The sequence below is a fragment of the Nakaseomyces glabratus genome, chromosome L (genome assembly GCF_010111755.1).
Source record: "Nakaseomyces glabratus chromosome L, complete sequence".
Lineage (NCBI taxonomy): Eukaryota > Fungi > Ascomycota > Saccharomycetes > Saccharomycetales > Saccharomycetaceae > Nakaseomyces > Nakaseomyces glabratus.
In genome coordinates this window covers 1,030,442-1,043,954 of record NC_088962.1, presented here as the reverse complement: position 1 = coordinate 1,043,954, position 13,513 = coordinate 1,030,442, and the positions used below count along the sequence as shown (strand labels likewise).

The following is a 13,513-nucleotide window of genomic DNA, read 5'->3' as shown; positions in this document are numbered from 1 at the left end:
CATGGATATTACAGACTGGTCTGAATGTCATATGTGTATGTCTTTGCTTTGTGATAGCGGTACAGAAAGGTACAGGTATATCAGTTACTTAGTGTATTTGATTTGGGGGGAAATTACTTATGTGTATAAAATGCAGAAAGAAACTAATTGGGGTTAATCTTGTTGAATTAAATAAAAAGTAGAGAGGAAAAGAAAAGAATGGAAATTGTAGAATAGATTTTAATCTTTTAGGATAGGATTGTTGTCTAAGCTTGGACGTCGAAAACTAGAGACACACCTTCATCACCAGCAGTTATTAGGCGCTTGTCACCGCCCATTTCTGTTATTATGAAATCTAGTACACCCATGTTGTGACCTAAAAAGGTGAATTTCTCTTGGCCAGTTCTTGAGTCGTACTCGTAAACCTTACCGTTGATGCAAGAAACAAATAAGTTGTCTCTAGAGTCAAAGACTATCTTTGTGACAGAGTCTTCTAGGACAAACTTCCTCCTTACTCTCCACATGTTGGTGTCATAGAGCAGCACCTCACCACCGACAAGACCCAGAGCCATCAATGGGAAACCCTTAGCCCATGCGATACTTTCGATTGATGAATCAAGTTCTTCCTGGTCTGGCTTTAATTCTATCACACCGGACAAGTGTAATACTGCACCGTTGTTGTTACAATTTATTATAGCTATCACACCATTGTTGGAACCACAGGCCAAAATACCACCATTACCTTTAGTCATTTCCACAGGCGCAACTGATAGAGAAATCCAAGGACATTCCATACCTTTCAGCTCAGGTTGAGCGATCTTGAAGTTTACTTGGCCGGTGTAACAGTTCCAACTTACAATACTGCTATCAAGAGAGCATGTGACCAAGTCCAAAGTACCTAGTTCTTCACTCTTTTCAATATTGATAAACTCACCCATTGTACACTCACTTTGATGAGAGAACCCACTCATCAGTTGTTCAACGGTGGCGGAAGCACCTTCACCGTTAATTTGATAGCACCAAACAGAGCCGTCGGTGGCACCTAATGCAAAAGCACCGCTGACCTTAGGGTGAACCTTCAGCCATATGATCTCTTCGACTTCTTGCAACTCTGACACTAGTTTCCATTGAGCACCGCCTTTCACAGAAGCATGTACTAATAACTTACCAGTCATGTCTGCAGACACCAAAAACTTTCCATCTGGAGTAAAGTGAGCCGCTATAACTGACTCAGTATGGCCACTCAAGGTACCAGCAAACTTAGGTGGTTGTGAGTGAGAGGTCCATAGATGGATTACATTGTCTGCGCCACCGGACGCCACCAGCGGCAGGCTGGGATGGTGCGCCACTACAAACACAGAGTCAGTGTGCTTGTCAAAATACGTACGCGAGTTGTTGGACAGATCAACCTCAATAGTCTCCTCAACTTCACCGCCTTCCATAGCTTCATCCATACCGTCATCTTCCTCGATCGGCTCACCACCTTCAACTTCAATCACTTGGTCAACCTCATCGTTGCCAATAAACTCATCCTCGGGACTCCCTTCACGTTCCATCTTTTGGTTCTATTCCTAAGTCTTGCCACCATTCAGCAGAATGTCTACAAGCATGAGTAGCTGGAGCTCATCGCATCTCTTTTATATATTTTCTAAAATTTTTCAAAATTCGCTGTTCTCCTGGGGCTTCCCAAAATTTTTCACAAATTTTGCATCAAGAGGTCCTTCAACTGTTATAAAAGGGCATGTCAACAGCAACAACCTCAACCACGCTTTACAAATCAGAGGTAACCAGGTTTATCTGTGATAAGTAGGTAACGCTTCGGTTTGTTACAGTTAGGCAGAGGAGTCCCGTTGTTTTGATAAAAACTATTCGCAGAGGTCTGAAATAAATATGAGTGGACAGATGTTCTGGGGCAAGAAAGAGGATGGCAAGAGGAAAAGGAGTTTCCAGGAGTCCTACGAGACGCCCAAGGTGCAGAAGTGTGTGCGGAAGAGGAGACCTGCGTTGAATGTGCAAGGGCAGCCATTGCCACCGCAGAGGAGTTTGGAGATGATGAGCAAGGACCAGCTTATGTCTGTTCTGATGGAGGTTATGAGACAGCACCCTGAAGTTGGAAGTACTTTCCAGGCTAAAGTGAGCAGTTACCAGTTTGCGTCTGAGAAATACCAACAGTTGTTGAAGGGCAAAGTTGAACAGTTGTACAGCAATATCCCTTACAACAGATCTTACGATAACACAAATCTGGACGATTACGCATTTGTGCGAATGAAACCGTACATTACGGAGTTGCTTAATTGCTTGGTTGATTGCGCTCTGGATAATCTTCCCCCAAGGAAGTCAGATCTACATGAATCCCTAAAATTCCTAGAGTCATGCACACAACTGGTATTGGACCTACCGCGGTTTGAGTCCGGAAGCAATAATTATTACTATGATAAATGTCTGGAACAAATATCACACTTATGGTGCAGCCTCATTGAGCAAATTTCAAAGGACATACATATGGTGATGAACACAAATATGGAAGAGTGGATAACTAAACTAAATGCTTACAACGAAAGGTCTAATGGATTATTGACATCGGCTGTGACGCTATTCAAATCGTTGGCCTCAGATGGGGACTTGCTTGGAGACCAACAAAATGAAATGGAAAGCCCCGCATATGTGGCAGGTCCAGGTTTACTGCTAGAATCAAACCCTAGTTATCTGATGCATAACAAATACTCTATGTGACTACATGGAAGAATAAGTAAGAGTCTTTCCTTTTAATATTATTTCGATACTCAATTTACGGCTATGAATCTCGGTTTCATTGTTTTCTCTTATTCATAATTATTGCATTAGTACTTCAAAAATTATACGGCACTTTACTACGAAACATTCATGTATTACATTCATTACAGTTATTTGTATTCCTATATCGGATATTCCATATAAATTGTTGATACTTTATTACTAACACTTTTCATTTCAAACTAGCTATAATAGCAGAGCAAACATCAAATAAATAATAACTTTATAATTAGAAAACTAAATATAAAAAATAACTCCCTACCATTAGTTGTTCTAAATTTAATACTGAAAAGTATTGAATTGATAAGTAATATTACAATATTGGTCTACATATATATGACCTATATAGTCAAAAAAAAAAAAAAACTACATTTAATTAAGAGATGAAGCCAACCCTCTGAGCAATCGGGTACTTTCAATTTGTTTCTTTTCATTCTTGGCAGTGTCATAATATGCCCGGCGCAGCTTATCCAATTTTATCCTGCTTAATTCCAACAGTGTCTTTGATGTTGAGTCGAGTAAATGAGCATTCATACTCATAGCCTTTAATCTATCCTCAAGTTCCTTTACTGGGTTAGCATTTGTAATTGTTTGCTCCGGGGTTGTGTTATCCGGTTTGACATCTTTTATAAGTTGCCATTCTTTCTGTGGATCATGTGAATCTAAGGTATTAGCCCATTCATTTATATCATTCTCTAATATATCAATTTTCTGCTTCAGCATAATTAGATTTTTCTCGTTTTCCACATTTTTGGTATTTGGTAGCTTTTTATGTGGCGTTTGGATTTTTCTTTTCCTTGTACTTTGTCTGTTATTCTTCTTGTTGTTCCGATATTCTAACTCTGGTCTAGTAGGTTGGATACCTAGTGTAATATCAAATTCGTCATCATATAGTGTCAAATTTTGTCTGGCAGAAGTATGGCGTGTATTACCATCATTATGGTCATCGAAAAGGGCATTCAGTTCAGTATCATTTCCATTGCCGCTGTAATCGTCTTCTTCTTCTTCCTCCTCAGCTTCCCAATCAATGTCTAAAGTTCCTTTCTTTAAATCGTGGACAAAACTCTTTATAATATTCATGGTTATTTTTTTGGGATCGCCGTATGAACCATTCTCCTCAAGAGTTTGACTCTGTGTCTTCTTGCGATCAGCCTCTTGTATCCTTGTATATGTCCTATCACAACACCAGTTAAATAACTGCCTTAGTTGTAAACTTTTTCCAAAGGACAAATCACCTACGTGCTTATAAAACTCTTGCTCGGGCACTTCTTTATGTGGTGAAACAATAACGTGCCTATCTACACCAGTGGAAAGCATTGATAATCTTCTGCCTCGTTGTGATAAAGATAACCGCTTATTTCTTGCTCTCTCGTTCAAAGATGATTTTAAAGCCGCCTCGTTATCTATCACTTTTATAAGTTTGTCTCGCGGTATACTACCACTATCGGTCACATATTCCAAAGGCACCAGATACTTCACTGAGCTATTGCCTTCAACCTGCAAAGAGGTATTGATGCCATTTATATGTGCTCTATTGTCAACTTCTGGAACCTGTTGACTACTACTAGCAGTGCCACCTCGTAACGAGTTCCGTGACGAGTTGAAGTGATCCATCCTTCTGGCGCTCTTTATCTCATGTAAACTGTCTAATCGCTCGCCCAGTGTTGGTACACCCAGGTTACTGTGTCTGCGAAACTCAAATCCTTCGTCATCTCCATCGGTCTCACCAGCATGCAGACCATTATCCTTGTCCCCCATGGGGAGTGTCTCCATATGAACTGTATGGTATGACATATCCTCAGCAAAATATGAATGCTGCCTCGATCGCCTACAGTTTAACGTATTCTCCCAAACAGCCTCTTAGCGTGATATCAAACTATTAAGCACCGTCTCTATAGGTTTACTGAAGTGCTGCTAATCTAACTTCTGAAGTTAATTAGTATTGTAGTTTACTTTCTGATTGTTTGTTTTTTCGCGCACTAGCCAAAGGCCGAGGAGATGTTCAAGAAGCTGAAAATGGGCGATGAGCTTGCGATCACACAGTTTTTGAAATCTAATGTTAATCATTATTTTAATCCTATTATTACACATGCTGGTTATTATATAAAAATGCTGGTATATTTATTACTTACCGGTACTACCGAAGCCACCAGCACCACGCTGGCTGTCCTCTAGAGATTCGACGACAACTACCTCGGCATCGTCGACAATCTTCTCTAAGATAAGTTGAGCGACACGGTCGCCTCTCTTGATTTCAAAATCCTTTTGTGAGTGATTGAATAGTATAATCTTCACTTCACCAGTGTAGTCTCTGTCTACAACACCAGCACCGGTCTGGATACCGTGCTTGACCGCTAGACCTGATCTTGGAGCAATTCTGCCGTATGTACCTTCTGGGACAGTGAAGGATATGTCAGTTGGAACCATACCTTGGCCCATGGCTGGAATCACATAGTCTGCCGAGGCGTAAATATCGTATCCTGCGGCATACACAGAACCCTTAGTTGGAGCAATACCGTGTTCGGAGCGTAGTTGCACTTTTAGAACGTTGCCAGACATTATCGATGTTTTAATTGTAATGAATTATCTCTTGAGAGGTGAGCACAGATCAATCTTCTACCAAGCTGTTAATTTAAACTGGAGAACAAAAGCCAATGCTTTACCTTCTTTAAATACTCTTGAGCTCATCGATTCCTGCGCAACGCGAAAATATTGAATGTGAGTGACACGAGGCATTGTCGATTGCATAATCTTACCACCGGGTAATTAACAAACGAGGTTACATTTCGTAACATAACGACGCACCCTAGCTATTAACCAGAACGTAAGAGAGTGATTAGCCTAAGAATAACTTCATTCTTCCAAAATTTATTGGCATCAACTGTTTAATATAGCATTTTGAAAATTAACTTTATATTCTATTAGGTGGCTAAAATTTCCTTACATTCTCATTCAATTAACTAAGCGCAAGTGGTTTAGTGGTAAAATCCAACGTTGCCATCGTTGGGCCCCCGGTTCGATTCCGGGCTTGCGCATTTCTTTTTATTTTTAGCTCGATTATCATTTAGACTTCATAGTTTGTCTAGGCATTTCATTCGATATTTCCAAGTAATAATGTCATTGTATGAAAAAATAACTGTCATTTCTATATATGCTCTTTGCTAACTCTGGAAACATAAAATATGATTAGAGTCATTAATACATAAAATAGTAAAAAAAAGATAGAAAAGCGCATTCTATAAGTCGTTACATGAAATTCTAATCAGCTACTGCTTGTCCCATCCAAGTTGCAAAGCATCGTTGTAGTTTGGATAGTCAATATAACCTTCTGCGGTGGGTGTATAGAAGGTTGGTCTGTCTTGTTCATTTAATGGCAGACCATTTTCTAAACGGTCAATGATGTCAGGGTTGGAGATGAAATATCTACCGTAAGCAATCAAGGTTCTAGGATCCTTGACTTGTTCTTTAACCAATTCTGGATGTAGTGCATAGTTACCAGCTCTGATGATGGGACCCTTCCAGATGGAGTATGCAAAATCATTTGTACCTTCCTTATATTCGCCTTGGTCTTCAACCAACATCAAATCAGTGACACTTGGTTCGACAAGGTGAATGTACGCAAGTCTTTTGCCTGCAATTCCTCTCTTCTCTAGTTCACCAATTAAGTAAGCGTAGTGAGCAACAATAGATGGTTCAAAACCGCCACTCATGTTACCAAACAAACCATATGGTGATAATCTGATACCAGTTCTCTCAGCACCGATAGCATCCACGACAGCGTCAACCACTTCAAGAGCAAATCTACATCTATTTTCAATAGAACCACCGTATTCGTCAGTTCTTCTGTTTGATTTTGGGTCAATGAATTGGTTCAACAGATAACCGTTTGCACTATGGATTTCAACACCATCAGCTCCGGATTCAACCGAGTTCTTAGCGGCCTTGACATAGTCCTTGATGTATTGCTTGATGTCTTCCTTTGTCAGTTCATGTTGAGCAATGTTGTTTTCTTTAGCAACTTCCTTCTGCTTGTCACTCATATATAGGTCAGCAGAAGGAGCATCCAATCTCAAACCATCTCTAGCCATGTTATTTGGGAATGCTTGTCTTCCCAAAGCCCACATTTGAACCCATACAAATGACTTGTTATCATGGATGGCTTTAAAAATCTTCTTCCATTGTTCCATTTGTTCCTCAGTCCAAATACCTGGGGCAGCATCGTATCCACCAGCTTGAGCTGAAATGAAAGTAGCCTCCGTGATAATCATAGTACCAGGCCTTTGTGATCTTTGTCTGTAGTATTCTTCTGTCCAGTTCTTGTTTGGCACATTTCCCTGGGGATCAGCCCTGAATCTGGACAATGGTGCCATAGCAACACGTTGTAACACCTCAGTGTTACCAACCTTCAATGGCTTAAATAAATTGGTGTCCTTTAGAGCAACTGGTGTAAAATCGTGTTTGAAAGGCATTTTGGAATTCTTGGTGTTATTATGGATGGATTCCTAGTACATAATTGACTAATATTTTATCACATGAGTTTTCTCTCCTTCATGCTCCCTGCTATTTATACCTTGCATGGCAATTGGCCTATATCATCACAATGGCATTGAAGTAATCGATGGAGACAGCTATTCCATACACTGAATTTAAGGTTTCCCTGATGCAACACCCCCACACGTATATAATCCAAATATGCATCTCTAAGAATTTACTGCACGAGAGCTTAAACTGCAGGTAGATTTACAGTTTTTTCCCCATTCATTGCTGAAACGGTCCCCACATTTACAGAAGAACTGCGTAGGGACCCTTCGAGCCTTACGTAAGTTTTCGAGTTACTTTCTGAACGGAACCGTTCAGTTCAAATATTGAGAGATATAATATTACAATGGGGGCGTGCCGCAAGGTACTGAGAATATATTTGGTTAACGAGTTGCGGGTTTTAAAAACAATTATTTACTGTTGTTAAGTGCAGTCAAAAAAATCGACTCAATAGCCACGTTTTTAAGCACTTAGGTAAGGGTAATTACAAATTCTGTATATCGGCACCGCAACTATACGATGCTATTAGCTAATTATTTTATTTATCAGCTATCTCATAGTTCGCTGTGAACAAATAGATAATACGGTTACTAAATTTTGATACTCAATCTATATCTGTAATGCTGTTCAAAATTGTTTACCATAAAGAGTGGATACAACTGTTCCAAACGATTGCTACTTTGGTAAGACATCCCAACCTAAACATAAACTTCTAAACAACATTATAAGATCTGAAAACATAAAAAAGCTAACAATACAGCTTTGAAACATTCTATTAACTATAGTTTTACTGTAAAATAAACGGTTTGAGTAGGTCTTAGTTATTCTATATACATAATATGTTAAAATAAAATTGGAATTCTGGGGTCAATAACAAAACCGCAAAAATTAATTGATAAGTATGAATAGTTACTATTCCGATATAGTGTAACGGCTATCACATCACGCTTTCACCGTGGAGACCGGGGTTCGACTCCCCGTATCGGAGTGAATTAGCCAAAATATCCAATTTATTAATTTTTTTTGCTTATCGGAAAAATGTTACTACTAGCATTTCATAGCCAAGATTGATAACAATGGGTGGAATTCGGAAAAATAGAGAGAATGTGTCAAAAGAAATAGAAGCAGAGAGTATCGACCTAGGGTCACAAGTATGGAATCAGCACCACAGTGAGTGCTGGGATAATTATATATTATTTTTTTATATGCGCATTTGTATAAGTTATATATAAAACAATGCCATCAATAACGGAATTCTTGTACATCATATATTTCTACCAATAAGCTAGCTGTGAAGAGACTTCCCAGGAGAATTGCGATAATATGGACCGTATAACTATTAAAGATGGTCAATTTTACGACTCTAGAGGTAGAGTTATTCAATTGAGAGGTGTTAACTTTGATCCTAGTGTTAAGACGCCTTACGGAATCAGGTCTGCTGATAGGATTGACTTTGAGACTGTGGATGACGTAAGCTTTGTAGGCCATCCTGTGCCTCTTCCTGAGGTTGAAGATCACATTAACAGGCTCAAATCTCTGGGTTTTAACATGATAAGGTTCCCCATTACTTGGGAGTCATTAGAACACAAAGGTCCTAGAGAGTACGATTACCAGTACATGGATTACTTGATAAACGTCTTATCAAAAATCGAAGAGATTGGCGGAATCTATGTTTATCTCGATCCGCATCAAGATGTTTGGAGTAGGGCTAGTGGCGGTTCAGGTGCGCCGATTTGGACGTTGTACAGTGCTGGATTCAATCCTTCAAGGTTTTACGAAACACATGCTGCAATCTTACACTCTGATTATGTCAATCAGCATAGCAAAGAAGAGTTTGTTGAAAACCCATACCCTAAAATGTTATGGACTACAAACTACTACAAATTAGCATGTCAAACTATGTTTACTTTATTTTTTGCCGGCAATATATTTGCTCCAAAATGTGAAATCAATGGACAGAACTTACAATCGTACTTACAGGACCATTTTATCGATGCCTTCATTGAACTTTACGAGCGTATTATTGAAAAAGCTCCGCATCTCATACAGAATAACTGTGTGATAGGTATCGAAACGATTAATGAACCAAATGAAGGTTTAATTGGAACACCTGATATTGGCGAAGTTCCCGAATCAAGACTTTTAAGATTGGGTGGCACACCTTCTGCCTTTCAAAGTTTTATCCTTGGCGAAGGGTACGAGACAGAAGTAGATATGTATAAGATAACATCATTTGGCCCTAAAAAATATGGAAAGAGAGTACTAAATCAAAAACATGAAAATTGCTGGTTAACGGGTGAAGAAAGAGATAGGATAGATAAACTATATGGCTGGCACAGAAATGATGAATGGAAGGCACATACATGCATATGGAGATTGCACGAGGTTTGGGAAATAGATCATGAGTCAGGTAATCCAAAGATATTAAAGCCTAAATATTTTTGTGAGCAAGATGATATCCCCAAAACCATTGATGATAGATATTTTATCGAGGTGTTCTTCAGAGATTATTATATTAACTTTTTCAAAAAAATTAGAAAACTGTCTCAGGAATTGATAGTCATACTTCAAGCTCCGGTATTCAGAATGCCGCCAAGTATTAAGGGAACTAATTTAGTTGATGACAGAGTAGCATGCGCGGGCCACTTTTATGATGGCTATACAATAATGTTTAAAAAATGGTCTGGCTTATTCACCATAGATACTTATGGTATGGTCTGCAAAAAATATTCTAATCCAGTCTCTTCTTTGGCTTTAGGCACTAATAATGTTAAGAATTGTATCAAACAACAATTATATGAAATGCAAATAGATGCTCAAAAGAATTTAGGATTAATTCCAATGATATTTACCGAAATTGGTGCTCCCTATGATCTAGATGACAAGAAAGCGTATTCAACAGGTGATTATACCTCACAAATAAGTGCAATAGATGCTATAGGACACGCTTTAGAAGGAAACAATTTTTCTTTCAGCATGTGGTGCTACAACCATGAAAATAACACTAAATGGGGAGATAATTGGAATAATGAAGACTTTTCAGTTTGGTCCAATGAAAAACATAAAAAAGACAATATTGAGGTTAAAATGCTTTCTGGAAATATGCCCAATAGCGTAAAATTAATGAAGGAGACAGAAGCAATCAGATTCGGATTACCCGTTGATAAACTTGATCTTTGTGGATTCAGAGCGTTAGATTCACTTTCAAGACCTTTCCCAATTTCTATTGATGGTGAATTTTTGACCGCTGAATTCAACCATAAGAAAAAGACATACCATCTCGAGATTAAAACAAAGAACATTAATAATGAAACAAAGATTTATGTTCCTAGATATCACTTCGAGCTGGAGTGCTGTGTGATATCAACAACTTCTGGGGAAATTCATTACGATCCCGATCATCAAATTATTGCGTGGAAATCCGCTTCAGTTGGCAAAAATACCCTACGCATTTCGAAAAGAAATAAAAGTGCGTGTGTTATATGCTAGATGTAACTATATTCGTAAAATTCTAAATACTTTCAAAAGTCAAGTGATTTAACATCCTCTTCTCTTTCTCTTTTTACTGAACCTAATTCATGCTTGAGCAATTGTGACACATAGCTTTGGAAATAATCCAAAAACGGTTGTAAAGAAGTCTCAGAGACATTGTTATTGCTTTTTTCCATTTCATTTTGTAAAACGATTAGCTTTGGAGCTTTTTCTGGGGTGAAATTATCTACGATTGGAACACATACATTACCAGTGGCCGGATGAATACAAAAAGGCGCCTTTAGTAAATGGATAGTTTGTTTTGTAACTTCCACATCTAGCTTTGGATACAATGTGGTTAGAACAAGGTCCTCTTTAGCCTCCCTCAGCCTATTATTCATTATTTCTTTTTGTCTTTTATTCGTTATATTGAGGTTTGAAGCTATTGTATCTATATCACCCCATTTAGCTTTACTTGATCTATTTGGATTCTCTGTCCAGTATTTTCGAAGTGCTTCAATAACCGGTTTTTCTGTAAATGCTGGAAGCAATGTTTTGATAGCGTGCTGATCATCTCTCCATGGATCTTGTTCCTCTAAAATAATATCGACGAAGTGCCCTTTTAAAATCTGCAAGGACCTACTTAGATGTGGGTGGTATGGCCTCTTCAAAGACAGGGGTTTGTCATAATTCCTATCTCTTACAACGTTCAAGTAGTCTAAAACATTACGTCTTTGTATGTCATTCAATGCTCTTGCACGCTTATCACTGACCCAACAATGCGCACCACGTCTACCGGAAAACACCCACACAAAGTCATTATATCCAAAATCTTCCTTTAATGCAACATTAATAATCTCCATTGCAAGTGATATAAATCTCCAACACTTGTAGCACACTTGAGCTCCTGAACAACATGTTCTGAAAGTATCGTAGTCATCCATATCGATATCAAATACAAGTTCCTTCTCTAATGGCACCATCTCACTTTTCAGCAGCGAATCACGCTCCTTTGGTGGTTTATTATAGATAGCACCAATTTCAAATCTGTCGGGATTAGACTTTTCAATTGCCTCCTTGAACTCCTGCACGTCACCATAGGAATTATATCTTTTGTAAGCACCGGACCTAAAAGCCATCGCAAACTCCCGATTTATAATGTCGCGGCTGGGTTTCTGCGAGTGATTCACCCATTGAAATATTTGCTTAAATGGATAGAGATACTGGTAGTAATACTGCATATCCATGGAACTTGGCCCATTGGGCTTTATAGTCTCAGTCATATCGCGCTCTTTTTTTTTCTTTCAGTTTTCAGTTTTAGCGTGTATTGTCCTCCAGCAAACAAAATCCACAGATCAGCTATAACAGACTAACAGTCTAATGGATAGCTATGATACTGTAATACTGTTATGATTCTATACTCTTAGCGCCAATTGGTGTATTTGCTCGATATAATTTTGAACTAGTTTCGTGTTCTGATTTTTTTGAAGCTTCAGGTCAAGAAATCGCTAATTTCGTGGAATTTTTGGCAGACCTGAAAATGACGAAAAATGATAAAAAGTTTCATCTCATTGGGATAGATGATAGTACTAGAAGTGCAGTAATGACGGGTATTAGATAATGCAGAGGCATATAAGTAAACGTTAATGGCTACTAAGAAGAGAAGTCGAAGTGATAAGAATGGTGGCAAGAAGAGGGCTACTGACGCTACGACCAGGCGAAAACAAACCAAGACGACCCCAAAGAACACTTTGTACATCAGGAATCTCAACGAGAAGATAAATACCAAGCGACTAAGGCATGGTCTATTTATGCTATTTTCGATATATGGTGAAGTCTTAAAGGTTACAATAAACTTCAAGGCATTACGAGCCCAAGCGTTTATTACACTGCGATCGGTTGAAGAAGCATCGCTGGCGAAAGCCGCATTGGAAGGTGAAGTGTTTTTCAATATACCTTTGTCTATTGAATTCAGTAAAGCGAATACCAAAGATCTAGAATGATACAACAGCCTTCTGAGCAATTAACGACACCAAATGTATAATAAGAAAAGTTTCAATTAATTTTTGGATTGGTTATTATCATAGGTAAAATACACCGATATTTATGAGTCATAAATCTCAATAACATCTTTCAGCTGGACTGTAAGTATAATAGACAATTACAAACATATATCAAACAGAAATCGAATCGCAAACAGAGAACTTGCCTAGCAACAAATATTAGGCAATACATACTAAATATTAAATAAACAAGAATTATCTTTGAATGCAATAACGTTAATGTTTAATATTAATTGCTTTTCATATCGGCGTACAAATAATACCAGATATATGGATTTACCAACAATAAGCTTCATAGTAGACCCAAGAACCTGGTAATACTAATCACGTGCTTTAATAATGCTACACATAGTAGCAAGAATTTTAACCCTAACATGAATAGTTACTATTCCGATATAGTGTAACGGCTATCACATCACGCTTTCACCGTGGAGACCGGGGTTCGACTCCCCGTATCGGAGTGAATTAGCCAAAATATCCAATTTGTTAATTTTTTTGCTATTTTTTGTCAAGTTATTTTTAACTGGCCATATCTCTCTTGATCAAGTAATTAATGAATGTACCTGTGCCATAAGAAGTTCCGATTCCATCAATAAATTTTCTATGTTAAGCAAACGAGTCAAAACGTCTTTCAAATTTAAATTATACTATTATGGTTACATCATAAC

At 38.2% G+C, this 13,513-nt stretch overlaps 8 protein-coding genes and 3 non-coding genes across 11 annotated transcripts; 6 read left to right on the top strand and 5 right to left on the bottom strand.

The window, feature by feature from the left end:
- Positions 1-245: 245 nt before the first annotated feature.
- On the bottom strand, positions 246-1,535 carry SQT1 (Sqt1p; the record flags this gene model as incomplete). Its single annotated transcript, XM_449191.1, has 1 exon — positions 246-1,535. One exon carries the CDS (start codon positions 1,533-1,535, stop codon positions 246-248), a length of 1,290 nt encoding a protein of 429 aa, XP_449191.1.
- A 334-nt stretch (positions 1,536-1,869) lies between these two features.
- Positions 1,870-2,712, top strand: STS1 (Sts1p; the record flags this gene model as incomplete). The annotated part of the gene is made up of 1 exon (XM_449190.1): positions 1,870-2,712. The coding sequence occupies one exon, from the start codon at positions 1,870-1,872 to the stop codon at positions 2,710-2,712; it is 843 nt and encodes a 280-aa protein (XP_449190.1).
- Positions 2,713-3,144: 432 nt separating this feature from the next.
- Positions 3,145-4,566, bottom strand: DSN1 (MIND complex subunit DSN1; the record flags this gene model as incomplete). The annotated part of the gene is made up of 1 exon (XM_449189.2): positions 3,145-4,566. The coding sequence occupies one exon, from the start codon at positions 4,564-4,566 to the stop codon at positions 3,145-3,147; it is 1,422 nt and encodes a 473-aa protein (XP_449189.2).
- A 330-nt stretch (positions 4,567-4,896) lies between these two features.
- DUT1 (bifunctional dITP/dUTP diphosphatase) lies at positions 4,897-5,331 on the bottom strand (the record flags this gene model as incomplete). The annotated part of the gene is made up of 1 exon (XM_449188.1): positions 4,897-5,331. One exon carries the CDS (start codon positions 5,329-5,331, stop codon positions 4,897-4,899), a length of 435 nt encoding a protein of 144 aa, XP_449188.1.
- Positions 5,332-5,736: 405 nt separating this feature from the next.
- Positions 5,737-5,807, top strand: tG(GCC)11. Its single transcript has one exon. It is a non-coding gene; the product is annotated as a tRNA-Gly (tRNA).
- Positions 5,808-6,038: 231 nt separating this feature from the next.
- On the bottom strand, positions 6,039-7,241 carry GVI51_L09515 (alkene reductase; the record flags this gene model as incomplete). Its single annotated transcript, XM_449187.1, has 1 exon — positions 6,039-7,241. One exon carries the CDS (start codon positions 7,239-7,241, stop codon positions 6,039-6,041), a length of 1,203 nt encoding a protein of 400 aa, XP_449187.1.
- A 986-nt stretch (positions 7,242-8,227) lies between these two features.
- Positions 8,228-8,299, top strand: tE(UUC)7. Its single transcript has one exon. It is a non-coding gene; the product is annotated as a tRNA-Glu (tRNA).
- Positions 8,300-8,634: 335 nt separating this feature from the next.
- Positions 8,635-10,800, top strand: EGH1 (hydrolase; the record flags this gene model as incomplete). The annotated part of the gene is made up of 1 exon (XM_449186.1): positions 8,635-10,800. One exon carries the CDS (start codon positions 8,635-8,637, stop codon positions 10,798-10,800), a length of 2,166 nt encoding a protein of 721 aa, XP_449186.1.
- A 32-nt stretch (positions 10,801-10,832) lies between these two features.
- Positions 10,833-12,065, bottom strand: PRI1 (DNA primase subunit PRI1; the record flags this gene model as incomplete). Its single annotated transcript, XM_449185.1, has 1 exon — positions 10,833-12,065. One exon carries the CDS (start codon positions 12,063-12,065, stop codon positions 10,833-10,835), a length of 1,233 nt encoding a protein of 410 aa, XP_449185.1.
- Positions 12,066-12,428: 363 nt separating this feature from the next.
- On the top strand, positions 12,429-12,785 carry MSL1 (U2 snRNP complex subunit MSL1; the record flags this gene model as incomplete). The annotated part of the gene is made up of 1 exon (XM_449184.1): positions 12,429-12,785. The coding sequence occupies one exon, from the start codon at positions 12,429-12,431 to the stop codon at positions 12,783-12,785; it is 357 nt and encodes a 118-aa protein (XP_449184.1).
- A 449-nt stretch (positions 12,786-13,234) lies between these two features.
- tE(UUC)6 lies at positions 13,235-13,306 on the top strand. The gene has a single exon. It is a non-coding gene; the product is annotated as a tRNA-Glu (tRNA).
- Positions 13,307-13,513: the final 207 nt, after the last annotated feature.